The sequence below is a fragment of the Penicillium coprophilum genome (genome assembly GCF_028826855.1).
Source record: "Penicillium coprophilum strain IBT 35676 chromosome Unknown utg000006l_segment0_segment0, whole genome shotgun sequence".
Lineage (NCBI taxonomy): Eukaryota > Fungi > Ascomycota > Eurotiomycetes > Eurotiales > Aspergillaceae > Penicillium > Penicillium coprophilum.
The window spans coordinates 1,672,174-1,697,058 of record NW_026622725.1 but is presented as its reverse complement, the minus strand read 5'-3'; the positions used below and the strand labels follow the sequence as shown (position 1 = coordinate 1,697,058).

Genomic DNA, 24,885 nt, shown 5'->3' with positions numbered 1-24,885 from the left:
GATTTGGTTAGACCAGATGATGAGGATGTGTAACATTCTCTGCATCAAATTGTGTTGGTGACTCTGAACAAACAAATCTGACTGGCTGCCCAGCGTTTCCTCTTGGAGCCAACGTACACCGGGAGGCTCCTGTCCAGTGGATGAGAAGGGTCATCACATATATGAAGGCCATGAATGGTTCAGAATGGCAAAGGTGGTACAAGGAAGCCTTGTCACCAGGGCAGCAACTCTGACCACGAAGGTGTAGCTCTGGCGCTCTGGCAATCTCTGAGACATCTCATAGCAGAGTTGCTAACATCTATCACTTTCGGCCGTGGATTTGGACCCCGCGATCCGATTAGCGACCGGAATGCATGTGTATCATGTAGGCTCCAGCACTGCTCATCTCACGATGACATGCCAAGCGATCAGTTGCCACCGAGGCCGGATTTGTACTCTGTGAGATCTGGGGGAGGCCTACCATATGTCGATAGGACTCTCATAACTTGGCTAACATCAAGCCAATCACTGAACAAGATCGAACATCTCGTGTTTTTGACCCAATCAACATAGGATGGTTCATGCCCCAAGCGCTGTATATTCCCAAATCGAAATAATGCAACCTGTATCCTGTAGCCTGTAGGCGCTGAAGCATTAGAGCGGTCAATGAAGATCATCATAATTCCAACGTGCACTTCCTTGCACAATGCAATACGGGGAAAGCCTTACGCTGGCCATGAAAACCTACAGCAATGAGAGGCCAGGGGCTTAGAAAAAGCGTCATCTTTAATCTCCCGACTTGGTAGACTTAGCCCAGTACAAGATCATCTTATTGGTTGAATTTTGAGATTGGAGCCTGTCTTGCCAATTGCCCAATTGTGTAGATTATTTAGAAAGGAGAAAGGGGGCGAGAAAAAAAAAAGAAGTGCCCGACAGCATACCAACCACAGGAATTTGAGGCTGGGGATGTTATTTGTTATACTCTCTTATCCATCTTCACTTCACATCTTCTCTCCTGACTCTATTCTTTTTTCTCCTTGGTCCGGTCTTAATCCCGGTGGCAATACTCTCCTTTCTTTTTTTATTATTATAAACCCAGCTCTCCACCGGAAATTGTTGATCATTTCCATTTCATATTCTTTTCTTACTTGAACCTGAAACTTCTCCCCAGAGAAAAAAGAAAAGAAAAAAACAAAACACTCAACTGGAGTGCTGGAGGTAAGTCAACCGGTTAGTCATTCGAAACAATATGACCTAAAACAGACTAGCGTTCCCACGCGTGCCGTCACCAAGCTGGACTTCGTCAACTTCTTCATCCCACCTTTGCCCTGAGCAAATTTTGGAAAAGTCAGGGTCATGCCGTGGACAGTTACCAATTCATTTAAGAGGTATGTATACTGGGCTCAATCTCCGGGGTTGACTAACATCCCAATCCAGAGGCCTTATGAAGACTTACGGACGACCAACATGGCGCGTCTACGATGATGAGCGCGCCGCAAAGAAAAGACGCGTGGATGAGTCCGATGAAGCTGAGGCCAACCTACAATATGCCATCCGTGAATCCTCAGCTGCTGTGCTGTCCAGCCCGTCGCGTCGCAACTCCCTGTTGTCGGAAGGCACGCTCGATGATATTGACGATCTCACCACACCACCATCGTCGCCACCTCCGCGATTAACCCCGCCGCCAGCAAATACCCGCAAGCCTACATTTGCCTTTCTCAAGCGGAAACATAAGGAAACCGCCGGATCGCCCTTGACAGAGGTAAATTCGAATAGCGTACGCGCATCCGTGGACCCACCTAAGCAGAAGGGACAGAAACAACCCGTCATGCGCCAGATGCAGATCGACCTGGGAAATGATACACGAAAGACCTGTGCTACCTGTGGTATGGAATATATCCCGTCCAATACGGAGGATGCGGCACTGCATAAAAAGTTCCACGAGATGAATGCGACTGGGATCGACCTCGGCAAGGCATTTATGCGTGCGAACGCCTCACGCTGGGTTTACGAAGCGACTCGATTCGATGAGGGATACGTGGTAATTGTGGACCGCAAGGCGTCACCCAGTGCCAAGAACCAAGCGAAGAAGGTTCTCGAGGTGGTCAATAAAGAGCTCTCATCACCGGAAATCGACGACGAGACCCTCTGGAGCCAAACCGAACCGCCCAAACATTTGCAGAATGGCCCGACCGAGAAAGTAGATCGATACCGGGTCTTTTTGCATATGAAGGATAGTCGCTGTGTCGGGCTCTGTCTGACCGAGCGCATCTGGGAATCGCGACCGGTAGTGAAAGAACCAAACGGTGACGCACACAATGGCTCTGTCTCGACACGAGATGAAATTCGCCCCGCCATTGTTGGAGTCTCTCGGATTTGGACCTCCGGATCCTCACGGCGAAAGGGAATTGCTTTGGATCTCCTCGACTGCGTGGTTATCAACTTTATTTACGGGATGGAAATAACAAAGGCACAAATTGCATTCAGCCAGCCTACGGAGAGTGGCAATCGCCTGGCACATAAGTTTTTCGATGGTGAAGAGACATGGCACGTCTATAACGAGCGCTGACAGTCTTTTGAATATGGGAGGGTCTTTAATCATTTCACAGCAATGCGTGAGGCATATGGGGTGGGGACTTCGTATTTTCTGAAGAGCGTTTTATTTTTTCTATGCTTCTGTACCATACCTGTACCCTTTTTTCCCGTGTACAATAGGGATCTGGGACACGTTTCAATCCAATTTGACTGAACTATCCATAATACAAAGTGTTCACAGTTATGCATTTTTATTCCAAAAGCCTCTCGGGGCAACCGGACTCGACGGAAAGCGGCGCGTAGGGAAGTAGGAAACATAAACTCGGGGACCCCTCAATTCTTCCTTTTCTCTTGATTCGATCATCTTCATTCTCGCGATGTCTAGATCAAATCCTTTTCGTATGAGACAGGGTGAGTATTGTTTTCCCTTCTTTCCTCCCCTTGAGTCTTCCCTGGGGAAAATCATTAGCTGATGATTCCGAACAGGCAATCCCGATCCATTGTCTACCAAGGGCACTTTTGCTCCTGTTTTGCCCTCGAAACCTCTATCCACTCCACCTATTGCCCCGAATCATTATGGGAAGTCCTCGATATCGCTGGAACGCGAGATGGATGACTCGAGTTCGGATGAAGAGACAAACCCATTCAATCCGGTGTCCGCGAGCGATACCGAGGATGAAATGAATGGGAACAAGAGCTTAGGCCCCCATGAAGATGATCGACCAGAGGCTTTTGGGACAGCTCCACACCCAGCTCCATCAGCAGATGGATCCTTCATATCACCCGACCACAACATGCGGTCTGCAACAGGTGTAGACAGCTCCCATGCACGTTCCACAGCACAGTTGTCCCCAGAGCTTGATGCAAGTCCTCCCGGCCGAGCCAAAGACAAGAAGCCACCGCCTCCACCTAAGAGTCATCACGGCCGCAGAATCGGCTCTACAGCCACCGCAGAATCCTCCCAGACCGCCCGGTCCCGGTCTACTAACCGCCTGTCAATTCATGGCACTGGGAATGTGACGCCTGGCGCTTTGCATCCTAGCTCGGTGTCTCTATCATCGGACTATTTCTCAGCCCCTGCGGGAGTGCGGGGGTCGACGGACTCGCTCCAGCGCAGCCAGTCTCAGCATAAGCGTCCTCCAACCCCACCTCTCAGTCGACGGCACAGCCAGATGCGGAGGTCCAAGTCTACACAATCCAAAACTAGCAGTCGATTATCTATGACCTACGACTCGGAAAGCAATGATAGCTCTCGGCCACCCAGTCCGGGTCCTTCCAGTCGGGCGCTGGAAAACAAGAGAATCAGCATGCCTCCTCCATCAACGGGAGACTTCCAGGCGACTGCCCCCTTGGGAGATATCTCGCTGAATCTTTCTCCCCCAACTAACTCCAGACCATCATCACTGAAGGCTGCGCGGCGAGCATCATCCTATGGGAGTGTACCGCCTGGCTCTACTGGACCCCCTCCACCTCCTCCGCCTCGGCGCACTCGAGACTCTATTGCCCGTAGTGATGTGATGGGATTGAAGGAGAACCAGACACCAGCACCACAACCATCCAATGCTCTAGACATCCTGGCCGATCTCACCAGACTTCAGAAAGAGGTGGATGATCTCCGGGGTCATTATGAGAATCGGAAAGTTAGTGATTAAAGTTGGTGATTGAAGGAGCAGCAGGCTGTCTTCTCCACATTTTATTATAGGCTATTGTATACATGAATGAATGAATGCATGAATTTGGCGTAGTGTTTGCCAGTATTGGATGGCTTGATAAAGACCTGAACAATGACCCCGGGACCTTGATTTGGGGAAAGCTGAATGGGACAGCTTTAGTGTCCACAGCGGAGCGCTAGGTACAAGACATCAGAAACATCCAAGATATAGGTAGAAAATCACTATCTAATATTATATTAAACCGAATAAACTAGATAGTTCTAAAATTCCAACACATAATAGTCGATAATTGGCATATTGAACAAATTAGGTGAATTTGGCCAGGTAGGGGACGATAATGGGCGTGAATATTGTCACATTGGCCACTAAACCCGGCTGTACAGACCCGAGAGGTATGACGTGGGTGCAAATGAATTATTTACTCGAGTCCTCCCCCTCTCCTGCTTTCTATCAAACTTCTTTTGATATCTCTCAATTACTCTTCACTTTGCTTTATTTCCAACTCTACCTCCTGTTGTCACATCATGTCTACCCCAACGCTGATCAATTTGCCTCCTCCCCCATCGGAACCCGTCACTCCATCGGATATGGGACCGTAAGAGCTCTCCAGAACTCCGTCTCCCCCGTGTTCATATATATCATGGAGAGTTGACTGACATTATTGACTTACGGGGAATACAGAGGGACCCCCAACTCCGGTACTACATCGTTATCGGCTCTCTCGACAACAGCTATCAAAGATGGCCACCAGGGCCATCCATTCCCCCACAGCCACCATGCGCATCAGTCCTCCACATCCTCCACAACCCTAGAAGCTGAGCGTGCAGACCGAATCTCCCGCCTAGCCGGCCTTGAGCGAGTTGCCACAGCCCGCGCTGGTGGTCAGACCTCTGGCCAAGCGCTTCCGCCGTATGCTCCAGGATACTTTGAAAGTCAAGTACCGAAGGAGCGTAGCACAGTCGGCAGCGCCAGTGCGACGGGTAGCGTTGCTGGACGCACAACCTGGGCAAGCAGTAGCGACACATACGATGCTGACAAAATGAGCGAGGATCACGAAGACGACGGCACCTCCAGTGTCGGTAACATCAGTGACGAAGGTAATGCCAGTCTGGTCGGGTTTGGCGAGGGCGCCAACAGTACTTACAGTGGACCGATCTCTCGTCCACCTGGAATGAACCGTATGTCCTCTGGACGGCCTACTTCTATTGGCAGCTCAAACATCAACCGCCCAAATCCGCTGGCTTCATATCTGCAACAACAACAGCATCATGCTGGGGAGAGCTCCATCATGTCGTCGTCTCCGGCTGGATCGATGACTCCCGAGCCTGTGAATGAGGATGCTCGCATGGTTGATGGCATGACGTTTGACTCGGACATTGTTGATACCACTGCTAGAACTCCACGATTGGCTACCACACCCAGTGGTGGATTTAGCTCGCCAGGCCGGGAGTAGAGTCTGGTTCATGCTTTGGTAGATTCAAGAGGTTACGAAGGCGTTTTTTTTCTTTTAGTGGCTTGATGCCTTGAATGTATTGCTTCTATTTTTGCGTGTTTCAAAGTAACAATGACCATGCATGTAGATATAAGTAAAGACTCTGTGTACTAGGGCTTGTATATCCAAATATTAAGGTGTCAGTACCTGGTTGTCTTCCCCTCCAAAGACCGTTGCCACCTGTCTTTTCCACGTTGATCCAGACACTCAGACACTATTACACTTATTTAAGTAGCTAGACATATAAAATAGAATAGTATCGAGCTACTATATAGCTAGATTCAAGCCCCAATTCCAGCAGGAGAATACAATCTCCATAGTTGGGATTCCCGGCACAACGTGTATACCGCAGATGACGGCATGCCGCCTAGCCACATCGCCAAACCCGAATTTTCTTTCTTTCACTCTTCAACCTCCCCAACTACCTTTCTTCGCCCGACCTCTTTTTGCTGGCATTGACTTGTCTAGCAGTCTTCTACTCCGCCGACTTGCTGTTTTCACTTGCCCAGAAACCTCCCACGAATTCCCAATCCGAGAAATACCCTCGAAAAGCCCGTCTCGCTTTGTTCGACACCCGTTATTTCACCGGGACCGTCGTTCGCTGTGTGGCTATTTTGGTCCTATAAGTTCGCTTTGTGATTCATTCTTCTTAGAAGAATCCATTTTACCTTGTGACCCCGAAAAGCATTCGATTTCTCTTCTTTTGGTGGATTCGTTCTAGACCTGCGAGTCGAAATCAAGATGGCTGCTCCTACGCAACTTGCTTGTACGTCTTTTCTTTTCCTTGTATTGATTCTCGATCTTCGGGTCGCATCAGTCTACGCGAGTGGATGGATGTTTGCTGATAGTCGCACAGTCCGCACGCTCAAGGGCATTAGCATCATGGATGCCGCCCCCGTCTACCAGCCCCTTTCTGGGTTCGAGAAGTAAGAATTGAGCCAAATAGCAAACAAGAACTTTTGCTGACTTGTTTACCAACAGACCAGAGGGCAACCTTCGCTGCAGCGCCTACTCGCCGTGTGGCCGGTACTTCGCGTGGGCATCACCCGAGAAGTAAGTTGGTTCCCCCCCACTTTCACGTTCAAAATTTAACATTCGTCTCTCAATACAGGGTTACCATTATTGACCCTTCCGTGGGCCTTGTCGTTGGCACTATCCCCGCCGAAAACGTGTTTGAGTTGGGATTCTCGCCACTCGGCACCTACGTGATCACCTGGCAGCGCACATCCAAGGACGAGAATGGAGACGCCGTCAAGAACTTGAAGGTGTGGCGTGCCATTGAGGACGGAGACAACCACTCAGTTGTGGGAAGTTTCGTCCAGAAGTCGCAGACCGGTTGGAACTTGCAGTACACTTCCGATGAGAAGCTGTGCGCCCGCACCGTGACTAACGAGGTTCAGTTCTACCAGAGCGATAACCTGTCCACTGTTTGGAACAAGTTGCGCGTGGAAGGAGTGGCGGACTTTGCGTTGTCGCCTGGTCAGACTCAGTCTATCGCTGTGTTCATTCCTGAGCGCAAGGGCCAGCCCGCCCAGGTTAAGGTGTTCATTGTGCCCCAGTTCACTGCGCCCGTGTCCCAGAAGAGCTTCTTCAAGGGCGATAAGGTCCAGCTCAAGTGGAACGCTTCTGGAACTACTTTGATCGTGCTTGCGCAGACTGAGGTCGACCGCACTGGCAAGAGCTACTACGGCGAGACTACCCTGTACTTGCTGAGCGCCAGCGGTGCATTTGACTCGCGCATTGATCTTGGTATGTGATCCCGCTTTTCCCACTTTACTACTTCCTGAATCTAACTGACAACCAACAGACAAGGAGGGTCCTATTCACGACGTTAGCTGGAACCCTAACTCGAAGGAATTCGGTGTTGTGTACGGCTACATGCCCGCTAAGACGACCATCTTCAACTTCCGCGGTGTGCCCAAGCACAACTTCCCCCTTGCGCCGCGCAACACCATCCAGTTCTCGCCCCACGGCCGCTTCGTGCTGGTTGCCGGTTTTGGTAACCTGGCAGGACAGATGGACCTCTACGACATGGACAAGAACTACCACAAGATCACCACCGTCGAGGCCTCTAACGCCAGCGTGTGCGCTTGGTCGCCCGACGGACAGTACATCCTGACCGCAACGACCAGCCCCCGCCTACGTGTCGACAACGGCGTGCGTATCTGGCACGTTACCGGCGGTCTCACCTACAACGAGGATATGACTGAGCTTTACGATGTCACCTGGCGGCCCCAGAGCATCGAGCAGCACCCATTGGGCGACCCGCTCACCAAGGTGCCTGCTCCCCACCCCTCTGCCATTGCCTACATGGGTACGCGCAAGGCCCCCGTCAAGCCGGCAGGTGCCTACCGCCCCCCGGCGCCCGCGGTCAGCTGACCCCGCTTGCATTCAAGCGTGAGGACGAAGGCGGTGCCGCCTTTGTCCGCGACGGCGTGCCCGGCGCCAGCATGAACACCTTCGGTAAACCCCGCCGTCGTGAAGTCCCCGGCGCCGAGCCCTCGGAGGAGTACCTGCCTCCTGGAGCTGCGCCCGGCGGCGGTGTTGCCCTGCCTTCTGAGAATTTGTCCAAGTCCGCGGCGAAGAACAAAAAGAAGCGCGAAGCCGCCAAGAAGGCTAAGGAGGATGGAACTGATAACGCTCCTCCTGCCAACGCCCCAACTGGGCCCAGCCCAGACCGCAACCGTAACCGCGGCAAGAACACCGCCGCGAATGGAACCGGTGCAGCCAAGTCTTCTGCTACCCCCACTCCTGCTCCTGTCGCTGCTCCCGCGCCTGCTGAGGACCCCTCTGCCCAGGATAAGAAGATTCGCGGCCTGTTGAAGAAGATCCGCGCCATTGACGAGCTTAAGATGCGTCTTGCCGGTGGTGAGAAGCTGGAAGATACGCAGATGAAGAAGATCCAGACCGAGGATGCGGTGCGGAAAGAGCTTCAGGCTGTTGGCTATGATGGTTAAGTGGAAGTGAACAGATAAGAATGTGTGATGCTTGATGACGTTGATGCAGATTGCACCCTTGCATGGATATACTTAGATCGACCTTGCATGTATTGCATCTGGTATAGGAGCTGTTGATATCAATATCGATATCAATACCACCCACTATCAGTATGAACTTCAAATGGCCAGACTATTTATTCAATCTGTATCCATCTTCAAATCTCTAAATATATTTGCATAAGACCTAAAATCTATACAAAAACCTCAAGACCCAGAAAACTTATCCAAAACACCAACCTCCCTCTCAAGCCTCATTCTCTCCCAATTAGCCCTCCACCACCAAGTTCCCGTCTCATCCAACCCAGACAGATCCCCCTCTTCCACCTCCTCATGCCAAGGTTTCGTAGCAAAGATATAATGCACCGCCCGAACCTCACTATCCCTCCAAATGCAATCGTGCACACCCCCAATGCGCAACGTCTTAAGCCCATTATAAACATAAGGCAGCGCAACCCATCGTCCCGCAAAAACATCAGACAACAAATCCTGATCAGGGAAGACATATCGCGCAATCCGCTCCGTCTCCTGCAACGCAGCCGTGATCTCGCCATACACCCGCGCAGAAGGCCTCACGACCAACACTCCGCTATTCAACATCCCAACCCCGGAGTCTGGCGGTGGCGCAACGCTTTGTGCCTCGTCGGGCGTGGAGTGTTGCGTCGTGTATGCGCAGTTCGAGGGGACCCTGGTGTGAGACACGTTAGACCTGTAGTACTCGGGGAATGGGAGTAAATGAGATATATCGAGGAACATGTTACATACCAATTAGCGGGGTAATGGGACTTCTTCATGGGATTACAGGCGCAAGCATGCGCGGCCGCAAACACGCGGCTCCCGTTGGCTTCGGGTTCGTCAAGCGGTAATTCCATTAGGGAGTCCATGTTCCGGCGGACTAGGATGTCACCGTCGAGAAGGACGATGCGCTCGTATTGCTCGAGGGAGAAGACGACTAGCTTGTTCCATGTTTCGAGGAAGCGCGGGTCTTTATCGTAACTGCGTGTACTGGCGGGTGTTACTGAGGGCACCCATTGGGATGGGATGTTGCGGCTTTGGAGGACTTTGAGACCTTCTGCTGGGAAGGTTGAGGTGTAGAAGGCTACGAATGGGTATTTTGTTCCTTGGTCTGCGGGGGGTTGTGAGGTTTGGTCTGGGGAAGGGTGGTTAAGGGAGTGGTGGAGGGTTAGGAGGCCTGGGAGGTAGGACATGTTGGTTATCAGGGAGGCCCATACTATAGAAATTGTTAGTTTCGGGATCTTCGTTCTATGTTGAGAAGTTGGAGTTGAGGACTCACTTCGCTTCGGAGGTGATGGGGATTGGTGTTGGTTGGTCATTTGATTTAATTGGAGTGTCTTGGGACTAGGATAGAGATTGCGACTGGACTCGCGACTAGGAAAGATATGAAGAGAAGTAGGAGAAGTAGGAGATCTGTATGGGATATGGGGTATGGAACACCGAGCTAGACCTTCCGAGATCGGGAAGCGCTCGATTGTGTTATCAGCTGCCCCTCTGTGGAGATGAACTGAGCACTTTATAACTGGAGAAAAAAATAACATCACATTGGGGACCTTGATCTACGAATACACGAATACAATTATGATTGAATCTCTCCCTCAAGATCTCCAACTTGCACACCCCAAACCTGCCATCTGGCTTCTTCAACAAAGTCTCTCCGCAACCACAGCCCAGACGGACCCTGTGCCGGGGACAGTAGCCCTCTAGTAGAAAGATGATCGCGTTCATCGTCAGGTTGAGTACGATCCAACCAGTCAAACAGCAGACGAAGCTGCCAGACTCGATCACGAATTTGGTCCGGATCAGCTCCACGACCGCGTGCGGATTGCACGATATTCCGTACGGTGTGGGACAGAGCGAGTCTCGCATCTACGGCTGAGGTACGCAGCCACGGTGGTACAGAGACAAGATCGGTGGTGATGCGTGTGGAGCGCATCGGGAAGGAAGATGGGAGGACGAGGGAGCGCTCGCGGATGTCAAGGTCTTGTAGGGAAGGAAGGTGAAAGACCCAGTCCCAGGGATTTTGAGATGGTGTCATCGCCGCAGATGGCTTGCCGGTGAGCAGGGCCGTGCGGGTTGGCCATGCCGATGGCGAGAGACCCTTGGCCGGGTTTGAGAGCGGACCGGAGGTTGCTGGGAGGATATCTTGGGCTTCACTGAGGCCAGTCAGGGTGGAGGCAAAGACGGATGTGGAGGAGTTTGGACTGTAGGTTGCCTTGCGGCGAAGGTAGACGGATGGGTCGCCCCGGAGGAATTTCTCGCGTAGGGCATCGTTCTGGCTGAAATCTAGAACGAGTGGCCAGTGGTCTGGTCCACGAATTTCAATACGGGCAATACTGCTTGGATCTGGCAGTAAACAAGGGGCGCCGACGGTGCGGGTAGTCTCGTCATGAGATGTTATGGTAATTGGGATCGAGATTGGGCGGCGGGTATCAAGATCACGAGGGACGAGGCATCGTGGTTCGGCAGCGAGAACCCAGAGATGGCGGAAGGCTTGGAGATGGCACTTGTTATCAAGGACGGTTGTTGGGAAGATCGGGTAGAATGCGCAAATGAGCGCGGCCACAGCGCGGTTAGATGTGCCAAGCGTGTGGCTGCCTCCTCCAAGGAAGAGCACTCCTACAGCCATGTGTGCCGCCATGTGACTCCCATATGGTGTATCAGTGTCGATTCGACCATGGAGTGAGCGCAGGCGCCGGAACAGAGCCAGGTCACCTGTACCAGCCATGACCGCCGCGGCAGATAGAGCCACCACATCTTGACAGTTCCGAACCGAATTGCGGGCGAGTCTAGCATCGTAGCTTCGCACAGGTAGCCGTGAGATGCGGATAAGCTGGTCCAGATAAAACAACAAAAGATCTCGGGCTTGTACTTGTCCCGACCCAGCATGGCGGAGACCGACGGCAAAGCAGAGACCTGCGATAATGTTGAAGAATGGCATATCTTCGCTGCGCAGCCGGCGCACGTCCGTAAGCCGCGATCGTCCTCGGTAGACTTCGGGCAGACTCTGGCTGATCCATTCAGCAGTGGGCTTGATACTATCCCACATGATCAAGTGTCGTGCCAACGTTCGCAACAGGAACAGATCTGGCCTTACATAGTCGAAGCGAACAGTTGTGTCGGGGATATCAATCTTCTTGGCTAGTACCGGGTCGTTCGTCTTCATGAAGATGATCATGAGGGCAATGGTCGCACCAGCCGTGGCACGGTCGACTACATGGGCGATCTCGACGGTCTTGGTGCCCACAGCGATTGACAATAGCCGTTCAACAATGTGCATATCGCGCATGCCCCGCAAGTCATCGCCTTTGCCAAGGTTGATGAAACCAAGGGCAAAGCCTGCAGCCAGACGATATCCTTCGTCGCGAAGTTCCTCTCCGGTGGCAGCCGCTTGCTCGTCCTGCTCACTGTTTTCAATTTCAGAGAGCATGACCTCGCTCATACGACGATGCTGGGAGCCACAGTAGAGCAAACCGATGCCCATAATTCCAGCAGTCTGAGTCAAGGGCGACAGGTTCAGCTCAGCTGCTCCAAGTGGAAGCATTCTTGTGACATGTACCGAAAGCAAGCGCGTGATTAGAGTATCCATAGTGCCCAGGTATGACGCAGAGAGGCCGAGCAGAAGACCAATCGATGTCATGGTGTGCTTGGGAGTGAGGTACTTGAAAGCAACCCACTTGGCCAACGATTTAAGATGACCATTCAGACCCAGAGCCAACAAGAATCCGGCATGACGGTTAGTAAGATCCTGTGGCTTATTGAACAAGATCCACGAGGTGTCAATACCCTTGGAGGCCTTAGAGATCGCCAGACCGGTTGATACTCCGTTGTGGAAGAAGGCCCAGCAGACCTTTTCTTCGGAGAAAGCAGATTTATCTGCGCTGACTGTCACATTATCCGGCTTCATGACGCACTGTAGGGAAAATGAAGGGATAGGCAGTTTCTCAGTCAACAAAGGCAGCCGGCCACTAAAGGTAAGCATTGCACGGCCCGCTGGAGTAGACAACGTCCGAACTGTCACGAGCTGCACGATTTCTTTCTGCGCCTCTAACAAGTCCGAGTCACTCCAGCCAGGTTCAGCTATGCACTCTGCCACCGGCGCTTTGGACTGGTTTAGTAGTTTGTGTGCTTCCATAAATCGCTTATCATCTCGGAATATTAGCCTGGTGACGGAGTATCGGTCAGCCTCCGCAGAGGCCTCAAAGGCGTAGATGGCATCCATATCCAATGCCGAGCTGCTAATATAATGGAAATCTCGGATGGCATTATGATTGGGCTGCTGCGGTGCTGCTAATGAATTTATATGGGCCGGATTCATCGACATGTAAAGGTCTTCTCTGTCAATCAGCTCCAGAAGGATCGCGTTCCAGGACGTGGATGCTTCAATCTGGCATTGCATCACAGCTTCATAGAGCGGTGCGCTGACACCTTCTGGGAAGCTATCAATGACGCTCTTCGTGAGTCCCCAACGTTGCAAAAGCTTGATCTTTTCCAAGGGTGTAGACACACTATGAACTTCGGCGAAGAAGCCATTCAACGCACACGTTTTTGGTGTGATGCTGAAACATTCACGCCACATGCGCCCTTTCCTGGGAGTTCGCTCCGATGCATTCACAATATCGAGGAGAGAAACAAACGGTGTAGGGCTCCGATGGGCAGCAGCAGACATGAGAAATTCGAAAATGGATGGAGGCGGGAAGGGTTCTGCAGGAACCTTTAGCCCAGCGATATGGGTCTTTTCCTCAAACTGCCAGCGCTCCATACTGGCCATTTCAATGCCATAATAGGCATGCTCGGTCCATTTCCAAGATTCCCATCCTAGCCAGCCGCCCAATTGTGCGAGAACAGGAGCAAGCAACCCTAGAGGCCTTTGAGACTCCTCTGAGTCGCAGGTGGAGAGCTTGTGTTCTTCACGCAATAGATGCAAGGCCACGAGAACACTGCACAATGCAATACATCTTGTATTCTCTGAGAATGCTTCAGAGATAGGGAGGTAACCATCGCGGCCAGCAGCTTTGAGGCCTTCGGGACTTTGGAGGAATTCACGGCTGAGGGCGATGCACCGGATCAGGTACGAATTCTGGCGATATGTAGATCGACTCGCATTATTACTTTTGGGTGCATCCTTGGATGCAACACTCTCAATTGCGTCTTGCTCAACGATCCAACCCCAGGAACTGTCCATCATCCACGGAGCTACGACACCGGATGAGCCAGACTCTAGGTCCAGCATAGACTCCCAGCTTTCCAGATCCAGGTGTCCGCCACTACTCGATCTAAGTAGACCCTTCTTGCGACGCGTGCGTTTGGGGGTCTGCGTTTGTGGAGGGGTGACGAATGGAGTTGCTAGACTCAACAAGACAACTGTCATGGCGGTCCATTCAATGTTGTTTTCCTCCTTGCCCCGAAGCCATTTCATGACCTCCCACCATGCGACCATAATGCCATCGCCTGCTTTCTCGGACTCACGCAAGGCAAATTTGCAAATTTTGAGTATTTTTTTCACCAGTTCGTTGCGAGGCTCCATCCGGATTTGGAGTCTGTGGCGCTTTCTATCGGTGTCTACCAGGTCGACCTTCCCTCGAGAGCACCCATGATCGAATTTACTAAAAACGAGGTCGGGATCTGCCATGACCCGGTTGACACCACTTTCTCTTGGGCGACTCTCAAGTTTGTTGGCAGAAATGCCATCCGGTTCATACAGCTGCAGTGGCACGGGAACATCGACTTTGACAGGACTACCCCAAAGGGTTTGCAATGATAGCTCGCGGTGTCCGCTTTCCGTCTCAATTAGTGAGAGTACTCGCGAAAGATCCCCATCGGAGATTGTACAAGCATCCAAAACATTTGAGACATTTTGGATTCTTACCGCACGCACGAGTAACGGACGTTGGTCGGCAGTCTTGAACTTTTTCTTCTGGCTCCTGGGAGTTGGTTCTCGGTCGGCCCTCAGATTCACAATAGTTAATTTCTGTGCCTCTTGGTCCACAATATACACTGCCAGGGAAGCTGTATTGCCTTTGTGGGCACTTCCAAACTCGGTGGATGCCAATGTAGAAACCTTCAGCCGGCGGGATGCTGGCTCTTTTTGGAAGCTGCCCGAGAATTGAGACGAGAAACTTTCAACTTTAGTCAATAGAAGTTCTTCCGGGAGTCCAGATGTTGTTTCGCGTAGGGCAATGTTCTCGAACCCGGAAGTTAGACCGTCATTGTTGAGCTCCTCGAGCAGCTTGTCCACTGGGGTATCTAGAAAGCTGCCCGCAGTGCTGTAAACAGACCCTGTGCCTGGAGGGAGAGAGCCTCGAGGGTTGAAACCAAAGCTTCCACGAGTGCTTGTTCCTCCTATAGACTGCCTTAGCCCAGCACCATGAGGTATGGCGCTGGATTGACTGCCAGTGGCCAGGTCCGAAAAGGTGATCCGGTCCTGGCTAGTAGCAAGGTCTGTTCGAGCGAGCAGCGAGCTGACTCGCCTTGATGTTTTTAGAGGAACGCCTACATCTCCGAAGTCTTGGGCTACCCGCGAAGCCAAGTCGTCTTCAGCATCAGCTTTCCCTTCAGGTAGCTGAGTGGAAGGCCAGTTGTCAGTCCGAGGCCCAAAGCTCTCTCGGGTTGCCCCAGAGCGACCGGCCGGTGTTGTTGCGCCAGTTGCCATCCCGAAATGAGAGCTTCGCCTTACTGACCGGGTACCCCCTGTTTCCCGTCTGGTTTTATCTTTCATTGAGCCGCATGATTCATCATTTTTGTAGCGCGCGGTCCAGATCGTATAGATACCCGTAGTTGTGTTGATCGTAACCACTAGGATCAAAGAACCGTTATTTGGTCTGTTGATGCCCGAAAGCTCGTCTTTTGGAGATATGTATACAATCTCGTCCACAGGGTCCAACACTTCTAGTCCAGATGGCCTTCTTCTGGTGCTGTTAACGCCGCTCTGAAGCCAGCGAGAAGTTTGCGATGCCACAACCAGACCCATCTCGGAATGAGGGTTAATGAGAGAGAAAACTCGGGGTAGATCCGTGCTTGAGCTAGCATTTGGCACCCAGGAAGTACCTGGAACATATGAGGATTTCGTCGATGGACGCTTGCTTTTTCCGAGAGAAAATGACCGAGAAGCGCTGGGGTCGAATAGTGAAGTAGACATGAAGGAATTCGGCGGCGCAATCGGGGTTTGACTCCCACCAGTTTCATCCTGAATCTTTCTCTGGAAAATGAGACCCCGAGGCGTAGCAAACACGGAGTCAACCTCAAATGGAAGAGGGATTGTATGGCTATTACCCGCCACGAAGAAGATATGAGCTTGCGATTTGAGAACTACCACCAACGCCCTAGAAAGAGCCTCGTTGGAGTTCTGGGGAGCTACAACCGCCACTCGTGCATCTCCATGTAAATCCAAAGTAGAGAATGTTTCAGTCCGCTTTTGTTTATGCATGCCAGTGGTTGCTTCAGGTCGACTTGGGCATGTGGCTTTGGAGCACCTCGTGTCTTTTACTGCAAACTGAGTGAACAGTGCATGTCGAATGTCTTCTTTCTCAGGGTCCATTCGAAATACTCGCTTGACCATCCCTGCCCGGGACCATACAACACAGTGTTTCGTCCATACTAGCTCATCGTCCACGGGGCCAGTCAATCCGCTTTCTTCGACGCATATCGTCCAGTTATAAAGATCTTCCGAGGGCTCGGGAGGGAGAATCCCCTCTGAGACTAGGTAGGAGACGGCCGAGGGTTCGTGGACGCCCAAAGAGCGAACTGACGCCATGGTGAGCTGATTAGCAGCCGGGGTAGCGATCGTAGTGCGCCGTCACAAACAGTTCTGCGGTCAAATTCGTTGAAATCATTTCCATCGTTCACGTAATCTTAATTAACGGTGCGCCCAGAAGACATGCCGTGGGGTTGTGTCGAGGTTAGGAAGACGCGCTGGAACGCGGATTGGATCGACTTCTCTTTGCTTTCCCGACCAAAACAACTTCCCTTTCTCCATCTACCCAACTCTCCACCCTCCCTACCCATAATTCTCTTCGCTCAGTTTGCTTTTTTGTTAAGAAACAGGCTTTCAATTATCAGATCCCACTTTGACTTCAAATCTTCGACTCTCCATCAACACTGCGGTGCTCTGTGGCGCCTGTGCTCGAAGCTACCTGCAGCTCGACAGCATCGCAAATAGCACAATGCCCTCATTTCCCACCACTCCTTTGGTCCGGCCTAGGGAAGATGGCTTGCAGATTAGGTATGGGGAATGCGCTTTGGTCATGATAACCTTGGATTGACGCTGATCTCGTTTTTGCAAAATCTTTAGCTATCCGCTCTCCCATCGCATCCACACAGCCAAAGGCTACCCACTTCGGGCTCCGAATGGCTCCTCGGTAATTATTTACGGCTATGATACCGGACTAAAGATTGTGTGGAGAGGAGGCAAACGGTTTGCAGAATTAAAGCCGATTGAGCCTCAGGCGAAACCGAAGGCCGTAGGAAATCATCCGGATCACGATTCAGTCATGATCATTGACTCCGATGAGGAAGAGGAACCCGAACCAGTACAAGAAGAGCCCGTCGTTGAATTCAGTCTGGAGGAAAGCGAAGTTGATCCCGCAACACCGTACGAAGAGATTTTGCGACAGATCGATATCCCCCTTGGAAGCCGGGTGCTGGATGTGGCGGTGCCTCGTGTTCTCCCGGAAGAAGCTCGCTCGCCTTTAGATCCCTTCCCACCTATCCTCAGAAGCACAATCGTTGTGTCGGTAGTCTGTTCTGACCTTTCGACAAAAGTTGTAACTCTACCGCTTGTGCCTCCTCACCCTGCGCAGACGGATCCCAAGAGCTGGCGCATCCAAACCTTCACAGTCAATGGGGCTACCACTCATCAGGATATCCCACGCGGTGTATCTATTACATTCACCTGCCATGAATTTGAAGATGAGCAAGACCAGCGAAAGTCGCGAGGCCGATTCGGAAATTTTGGTAAATGGGATCTGCTTGTGGCCACTCATTCTGCAGAGGGATGTGGAGCGCTGTTGCTACACCGAATTCCAATTCGCGAAGAGTCCTCTTTCCGTCTTGTGGAAGAAGATATTGTGTCCCAGCGGCGCCTCTTGCCAGCGCCTGCACAGACGATTGCCTTTAACCCATCAACATGGCCATCCGTCCGCCATGCCAATCTTCTTGTCGCATTCCCCAGCGGATGTGTTAAGATCTATTCCTGCTTTGTCAAAAAGGCCTCGAAATTCTCACGGCGGGCTTCGATACCGCAAGAAGATTACGAGACTATCGACACGGAAGGGCGCTGGTTGATCAGTCTGTACCCTGGCTTTGAGCAAGGACCCACTGGGCTTCCTCGGCGGAAGAGAATCATTGATGCCGACTGGGTGCTAGGCGGCCGAGCAATTATGGTACTCCTTGAAGATGGCGAATGGGGCGTATGGGATATCGAAGGCGCCGGCCCTGGTGCTGTGAAGGGCCCGCTGCACCGTCAGACGAGTGTCCAAGGTGTGACTGGCGGGTCATTGACAGCATACGCTGTCTGCGGCCGTATCATGACACCACTCTCCAACACCAATTCCGAAACGGAGCAGCGACCCCGGTTCGCGCCTATGACACCATCCACGAGACGTGTACGCGAAGATGGATTACTGAAGGGATCAATGAGCACAGCCAGTCCGTCCCATCGTGGCCAAATCGCTGTCTTGCAGACGAATCCATCCTCAGACGCATTGCCCGACGAGTCGATCTTGCTCCGCCACGGCCGCCAGAGCGCGGTAATCACGAGCTTACTTTCTCTGTGGCGCAATGCTGTCAAAACCACCGGCACATTTGATTCATCAAACCGATGCCGCGTGTCTCCTTTCCAGGACGTGAACTTGATGGGCCAGAACTTCCAGGCGATTGGACACCTACCTGCACCAGCACGCCGATCCCGGCAAGCAGAGCGACAAGCTTTCGATGTACTTGTGGCAGCAGAACATCAGATCATGATTCTCGCCCCAAGGTTGACAGAACCCATAGAGGAAAGTCTGCCTACAGTGAAACAGGAAGAAACATCAGAGACCGACCAGCTGATGCTTCGACGGGGAGAATTGGATGTGGAGGGCATGGGCCGCCTATTGAACGGTATGGCCGGCGGAAACACGTCTATGCGCATGGGCAGCCCTGTAAAACGGACTCGTATCTTCGCCTGATTCCAGTCATAGTCTACTAATACCCATACTCCAAGTTTCTTGCTTCTGCTGTGCTCACATTGTGCTCTCTCATAGGATATTCTTCGCGCTGTAAGGTGGAGCGCAAGGCGAGATCCATGCCTTGAAATTCCTTCTTCGGAAGTGAATAAGCTCTGTATCGGATGCGATATATCAATGACCATTACAAAAGTGCTACGCACAAGCCCTTAAACATTGCAATTGAATGTTGCAGCGCAACATTCCGTTGCAATTCTCGTATCTGGCTTTGGGGCTCCATATTCGACCCTGCGCTACTGCGGATACCGATCTGTCTCTTGACGAATCTTACATCGATGGCCGCGGTAGGCAGAGGAGGGAATGGCCAAAGTTGGATGCGAGTGAGCATGGGCATGATGGGACATTTCAGTTAGAAGAAAGTATAGATCTGTAACTGTTTATTTGAATATCACCATGGCTTTTTGTATTGTATGCATAGGAATATCTTTGTACTGTCAGTTCACTTCTCCAATGAATCGAAATCTAGCAAGAACGCCATCTATAAAGATCGATGTTGGCCTTCCTTCAACAACCCACGATCCCCACCACCGCCCTTCTGCCACAACCAAATACCCTCGACTGCCCACGCAGCAGCACTAGCATGACGGCCAACACCGGACGCAAGAGGCAAGTTACTACCCTCGTCTTTTGAATCCTTGCTCTTATTCCTACCCTGGGTCTGGCCAGCAGCGCCATCGGCCTCAGCAAGCATACCAGCAACAATACCCTCCTTTTCAATAACAAACCATAGCCCATCGGACAACGGGCCACCCCGTTCTCCAAACTCCGCCCGGCCAAGACGGAATAAAATCCGACCAATGACCTGCCATGCGATGCATCGCTGAGCGGGGAACGTCGAGCGTGCCAGAATCGCCAGTTCGGGAATCGTGTAGCCCGCGGCATGCGGATCCTCGCCGTGGTGGTGCAGCCCCATGGTTGTTGGGAGGGAGAGCGATGTTTCGGGGGCAAGAATGGTACCTCTTAGCGAGAAGCGGATTGCAGAGGGCGCCATTGAGATGGCGTTGCTGGCTGGGTGGTAGGCTGACGTTGAGTCTGGGTCTTCTTCGTCGGCGGAGAGAGGCTGCAGCCAGGAAAGCGTCGATGGATCCTGAGCTATCTCGGGGAAGTAGTGGGATTGGAGATCTGATAGGAAAGACGGCGAAGATGGGTCCAGGACTGGCATTGGCGTTGTTGGCTGAGGGAAGTGGAAGGTTTCGAGAGTAGCTGGGTCAAGGGACGGCCGTTGAGAGGCCGGGTGGAGGTCTTGAGGGAGTGAGGGTGGAGCGAGATCCTCATTACGGAGGTGCGGCTTAGGTGGCTGTTTGGGTATAGAATGGGACTGCGCGCTTGGTGGTCTAGCAACTGGCGCAGACAGAGGAATATCGAACGAAACTGATTTCCTCGGTTTGGATTTCTCATCAGCCACAGGTGCTGGCGGTGACAGTTCCGTCTTTTGGTCCTCTTCAATGTTTGCTCTACGGAGGAATCGTTCTAGAAGTCCTGGATCCATCTGCTCCATCAGCTCCTCCCGTTCCTGTTGGATCTGCGCATCCGACATCGCCGCCAGGTGACGGCGGTTCTCCTCGTCGATGGATTTCTTGTCATCTTGAGTGGTCGGTTCAGTAGGGGGAGGAGTCGGAGGAGTGGGCTGGTTTGATCGTCGCTGTTTGAAGGAAGAGGGCTTGCGTTGGCGAGGGGCAGGGAACCCAGTCGATGATGCCGACGAGGACGGCAGTTTAGGCGCGGGGGGAATGGCGGTGGAGGGAGCCCGTTCTTGGATCTCCCCGACGAGGGAAAATGGAGAAGGGATTTCTGGGGCACCAGATTCCTCATCCAAATCCAGGAGGAAGCGTTCACCGCGAAAAGCCATGGTGCATAAGTAAGATGAAGAGGAGGAAAAAAAAAATATGTTATGTCAGCGCGGGGAGATGCCATGGATGCGGCTCCCAAAGCTAAAATGGGGCTGCAGAATAGTCTAACCAGAATGGGCTAGTGGGAGATGACGGATATGCTAGTCCCAATTGGGTTCCTCACATTGATCCATAGCATCTATGCTGTATACCACTCACGTAGATCGTCTATGCTGTATATGACGAATTGGATACTAATCGGATTCAATTTGATGATTATGTATGGAATGTTAATATCTTTTTCTTCTTCGGTTGAAGGACGTTTACGAACGTTGACGTCGATATTTGTCGTACCTATCATCAGCTTTACAAAGAATACACAAACAGGATATTGATACTATCTTGACTTGGATGATTTAGAAAACGAAATAAATAAAAAGCCCAAGTCAGATCTAAAACCCAGAGCAGGAGGACTACCCTGAAGAACACGAAGTTCGGTAAATGAAGCCATCCCTGTATCAAGTACAACTTACGGTTCTAGCCTAAAAGATCTCCGCAGAGGAATATGGGATATGGATCTCCCATACTCTCCCTCAACAAAGTGACCTAGATAGAATCCATTTTCCTAGAGAGATATAGCTCGATAATAACTTCACCTATCTAGATATGAATTCGATAGTAAATCCCCCATATTTTCCAAGTATAGAGCTTGCATATATCAAATGGTCAGTACTTTGCCATGTAATGTGCTTTTTGAATTCCAATCTGCTTGCTTTCTCTCCCCTTTCTTCCCTTTTTTTTTCCCTTTTTTTTCCCTTTCCTTTCCTTCTCATTTCTGTTCTCTTTTTTTTTCTTTTGTCAACATTTTTCCCTTCTCCCTTCCGCGTCCCTTTCTTTCTCTACTTCGTTCCTATTTTCTCTCTTCCCGTCACCACCCTATCTCCTATCTTTCTTGTGTTCCTTTTCCCAATTTCTGTTTTCCCGACCTGATACCGACACGTTTCACCACTTTGACTCCCGATTCTTCATCTTGATCTTGACATTCCATTAATTTGACATTTTATCAATTTGTTGTTTGTGTGAATTTGTCAAATTATGTCGGATCCTCCTAGTATGAGTTTACCTAAAGAAGAAGCGCCCATTGACACTGATGTCAAACCCGGCACAGGCGCCCGACGTGCCTCCGGTACCGCCAGGCGGTCGCGTCGTAAGAAGGATGACGACCCTGACCCCAAGAAGAAGGACAAGGAACCCAAAGAGACTAAAGAAAAACCGGCCCGAGCTCCTCGTCGTCCACGAGAAAAATCAAACAACACTGCTTCCAGGAAAAAGCCCAAGCTGGAGCCCGCGGCAGAGGAAACGAGGGCTCCGTTAGACGCCCGAAGCCCTCCATACGCCCCTGCAACGCCTCAACCTGTTCAGCCCGCCCAGCCCGCTCAACCTACTCAACTTGCTCAAATATCTCAACCTCAACCTCCTCAGCCTCCTCAACCTACTCCAATACCTTATTCTAATCCACACCCCCCTACAGCTCCAGGAGTTTCGTATCCGCTGTCGCAACATTCTCGCCCACAATCGCAATCGCAACCTCCAGTGCCTCAGCCACCACCTCAACGAACCAGCGGACAGAACTTCGACCCCATTCGCTCTGCCTTTGACAATCCATCTCCAGCGCCGTCATATAGTCCTTCTGCTCGCGCGGTCTCTCCCCGCAATGCTTATCGTGCCAGTGCATCGCCGGCGATCTCAAGCATTATCGACCCGCCAGCCCAGAACTCTCAACAAATATACAACGCGCTTCAACGCTCTTCCTCTGGCCATGCATCTGGCCTCTCCTCGCCGGCGCCGCCTGCAATGGCTCCCACACCCTCACATACGTCCTTAGCACCATCGCCCCTTCCCCTTTCCTCTACTTCCCGTGGAGCCATGCAAATCCCGCAGGCGATGTCGCAGTCCACCCCCTACACCACCCCATACCCGCCCACCGAACCGCGGCCAACACCATCGCAAACCCCTAAACTCGAACCGTCTCCACCAGCGATGCGCCAGCCTCAACCCCCCGCACAACCCGAACCCGCTGTGCAGTCAACTCCGCCCAAACAGCAACCAGCCGAATCAATGGAAATAGACCCCAAAGAGCAGCCCGCAGCTAAAGAGCAGCCTGCATCCAAAGAGCAGCCCGCATCCAGTGCCAAAAAGGAAAAGAGCACAGCTACTGCGCCGGCATCAAAGGCCTCATCTCCTAAGCCAGCTCGCCCCGCTAAAGAAGCCCCCCATCTGCCTCAAGGATCTGGCTTGATTTCCAACGCGCTATTTGGCGGAGGGGAAGACTCGGCAAAGTCGCCCGACTCGCGTACCACACCCAACATCATCGTTCATGTTCCGCTCCAAAAAGGTAACCAGATTGTCAACTTTGCACGGCTTGCAGAAGAGCAATATGGCTTCGCTGCTTTGCACCCCCGTCTAGCTGCCCACAAAGCCCGCATGGCTCGTGTGGCAGCTGCCGGGGCCGCGCTGGAACGAAATGATAAGAATGCTAAAGGGATTTCTGCCGGCGAGAGTGCCGACGAGGACTTGAGCCTCGATGCGGAACGCGATAGCGATCTGGATGGCGACGTCCCCATGGGTGGCACTGGGGCAGGAACTAACGGTGCGCCCTCGGAGGCTAGCGATGGCAAGAAGAAGCGACGCAAGAAGGTTGAGGAATATGACCGCGATGATCCATTCGTGGATGACACCGAAATGGTTTGGCAGGAACAGGCTGCTGCTAGCAAAGATGGGTTCTTTGTCTACAGCGGGCCGCTGGTTCCAGAGGGAGAAAAGGTCCAGGTGGAACGGTATGTCTACTCACTACCCCCTTACTACACACTTACTCATTATCTGTAGCGCCGATGGCACAATCAAACGTGGCCGTGGCCGTGGGCGAGGAACAGGTCGAGGTCGGACCGTGACCTCCCATCCACACGTTCCTATTGCAGCTGCTGTGCCCGTCTCCCAAGATACTGGCCTACCATTGCGTGGACCTGGCTCTCGGGGTGGTACTTCACGCCGCCCGCGAGGCAACAAGAAGACCGATGGTGGCAGTGACCGCGCCGCTACTACTGCATCCACCGCCCATGAAAGCCGTGGTGGCCGTGGCGGCGGCAATGGGACCTCTGGCCGCGGTGCAAGTAACAGCACCCGGGGTGGAAAATCGTCTATATCCATCCCGATGCCCGATATTGCTCCTGCGCCATCGACCCCAAGTGTTGCCCATGCACCTCCTGGTCCTAGTCAGCTAGCTGGCCCGGAGCTCATGATGAAATAGAGAATAAGTTGACTGATTTGTGGGGTTTGTTTGGTGTTCAGGACTCGGTCTATTTGGCTTATGCTGCGCTATCATATTTTGCTTGTGGGTTTGACTTGCCGCTGTTACATGAATTTATTGGTCCCGCGAACCCATTTGCTTTGTGAACTCATGGGCTCTCTATGTACACCTCGATTATGTTTTTACAGCTGAATATCTAAATATTCAGCCAGTCATTCAGGGCGCTTCCAAATAAATCCACTGTAGACTACATAATGCTCAACGGCATCAGATATTGAGTGCGTTGTTTGACCATCTGTTGCGCTCCTGATTTTAACCAATATACGATAGAATAACCTTTTGGACCGATTGTACAAGTCATGGAGTATACAGTTGCCTAAATACGCTACGATATGTACAATATTCACAAGGATTAGTATGCAAAACCCGATATTTACCAATGTATCTCCCGGTCTGTTCTGTATTTCAACTGTCATGGCTGTGATTTTTGATGTGTTCTGGAAGCTGGCCCCAGCTTCCGAGTCGCCCAACATCCCTGAGTCAATCAATGGCTATAGAGAGCGAAGCTATGCTGATCTTCAGTAAAGAAGGATCCAAACGACTGGAATATTTGCTGCGCCAATAACGCTTTTTTTATATATATATTCATACCCAAATCCCCGCGCAAAACCAACATAACAGCCCTCTTGACTTAATATTCCACAGCAATTGTACATATCACCTCAAGGTCGCAGGCTAGATATTGCCTGGTCCTGCCCCGGCCTGATAGGCCGCTACACTTGGTTTACCTAGGTATTCTCCATCTCAATGTCCCAATCCAGTCGACACCATCCAAG

At 51.8% G+C, this 24,885-nt stretch overlaps 10 protein-coding genes across 10 annotated transcripts; 6 read left to right on the top strand and 4 right to left on the bottom strand.

Moving 5' to 3' along the window:
• Nucleotides 1-1,335: 1,335 nt before the first annotated feature.
• On the top strand, nucleotides 1,336-2,548 carry N7500_009589 (ESCO family N-acetyltransferase; the record flags this gene model as incomplete). Its single annotated transcript, XM_056680728.1, has 2 exons — nucleotides 1,336-1,367; nucleotides 1,417-2,548. The coding sequence occupies 2 exons, from the start codon at nucleotides 1,336-1,338 to the stop codon at nucleotides 2,546-2,548; spliced, it is 1,164 nt and encodes a 387-aa protein (XP_056528110.1).
• Nucleotides 2,549-2,891: 343 nt separating this feature from the next.
• Nucleotides 2,892-4,166, top strand: N7500_009588 (uncharacterized protein; the record flags this gene model as incomplete). The annotated part of the gene is made up of 2 exons (XM_056680727.1): nucleotides 2,892-2,925; nucleotides 3,001-4,166. The coding sequence occupies 2 exons, from the start codon at nucleotides 2,892-2,894 to the stop codon at nucleotides 4,164-4,166; spliced, it is 1,200 nt and encodes a 399-aa protein (XP_056528109.1).
• A 545-nt stretch (nucleotides 4,167-4,711) lies between these two features.
• Nucleotides 4,712-5,640, top strand: N7500_009587 (uncharacterized protein; the record flags this gene model as incomplete). The annotated part of the gene is made up of 2 exons (XM_056680726.1): nucleotides 4,712-4,782; nucleotides 4,869-5,640. The coding sequence occupies 2 exons, from the start codon at nucleotides 4,712-4,714 to the stop codon at nucleotides 5,638-5,640; spliced, it is 843 nt and encodes a 280-aa protein (XP_056528108.1).
• Nucleotides 5,641-6,420: 780 nt separating this feature from the next.
• N7500_009586 (translation initiation factor 2A) lies at nucleotides 6,421-8,636 on the top strand (the record flags this gene model as incomplete). The annotated part of the gene is made up of 6 exons (XM_056680725.1): nucleotides 6,421-6,445; nucleotides 6,497-6,605; nucleotides 6,661-6,732; nucleotides 6,791-7,428; nucleotides 7,487-8,010; nucleotides 8,076-8,636. 6 exons carry the CDS (start codon nucleotides 6,421-6,423, stop codon nucleotides 8,634-8,636), a joined length of 1,929 nt encoding a protein of 642 aa, XP_056528107.1.
• A 246-nt stretch (nucleotides 8,637-8,882) lies between these two features.
• On the bottom strand, nucleotides 8,883-9,883 carry N7500_009585 (Glycosyl transferase family 8; the record flags this gene model as incomplete). Its single annotated transcript, XM_056680724.1, has 2 exons — nucleotides 8,883-9,384; nucleotides 9,441-9,883. 2 exons carry the CDS (start codon nucleotides 9,881-9,883, stop codon nucleotides 8,883-8,885), a joined length of 945 nt encoding a protein of 314 aa, XP_056528106.1.
• Nucleotides 9,884-10,269: 386 nt separating this feature from the next.
• Nucleotides 10,270-16,443, bottom strand: N7500_009584 (anaphase promoting complex subunit 1; the record flags this gene model as incomplete). Its single annotated transcript, XM_056680723.1, has 1 exon — nucleotides 10,270-16,443. The coding sequence occupies one exon, from the start codon at nucleotides 16,441-16,443 to the stop codon at nucleotides 10,270-10,272; it is 6,174 nt and encodes a 2,057-aa protein (XP_056528105.1).
• Nucleotides 16,444-16,852: 409 nt separating this feature from the next.
• N7500_009583 (uncharacterized protein) lies at nucleotides 16,853-18,856 on the top strand (the record flags this gene model as incomplete). The annotated part of the gene is made up of 2 exons (XM_056680722.1): nucleotides 16,853-16,911; nucleotides 16,981-18,856. The coding sequence occupies 2 exons, from the start codon at nucleotides 16,853-16,855 to the stop codon at nucleotides 18,854-18,856; spliced, it is 1,935 nt and encodes a 644-aa protein (XP_056528104.1).
• Nucleotides 18,857-18,872: 16 nt separating this feature from the next.
• Nucleotides 18,873-19,247, bottom strand: N7500_009582 (uncharacterized protein; the record flags this gene model as incomplete). Its single annotated transcript, XM_056680721.1, has 2 exons — nucleotides 18,873-19,008; nucleotides 19,057-19,247. The coding sequence occupies 2 exons, from the start codon at nucleotides 19,245-19,247 to the stop codon at nucleotides 18,873-18,875; spliced, it is 327 nt and encodes a 108-aa protein (XP_056528103.1).
• Nucleotides 19,248-19,391: 144 nt separating this feature from the next.
• Nucleotides 19,392-20,762, bottom strand: N7500_009581 (RPAP1 family protein; the record flags this gene model as incomplete). Its single annotated transcript, XM_056680720.1, has 1 exon — nucleotides 19,392-20,762. One exon carries the CDS (start codon nucleotides 20,760-20,762, stop codon nucleotides 19,392-19,394), a length of 1,371 nt encoding a protein of 456 aa, XP_056528102.1.
• A 1,075-nt stretch (nucleotides 20,763-21,837) lies between these two features.
• On the top strand, nucleotides 21,838-24,049 carry N7500_009580 (uncharacterized protein; the record flags this gene model as incomplete). Its single annotated transcript, XM_056680719.1, has 2 exons — nucleotides 21,838-23,579; nucleotides 23,629-24,049. The coding sequence occupies 2 exons, from the start codon at nucleotides 21,838-21,840 to the stop codon at nucleotides 24,047-24,049; spliced, it is 2,163 nt and encodes a 720-aa protein (XP_056528101.1).
• Between the last annotated feature and the right edge of the window lie 836 nt (nucleotides 24,050-24,885).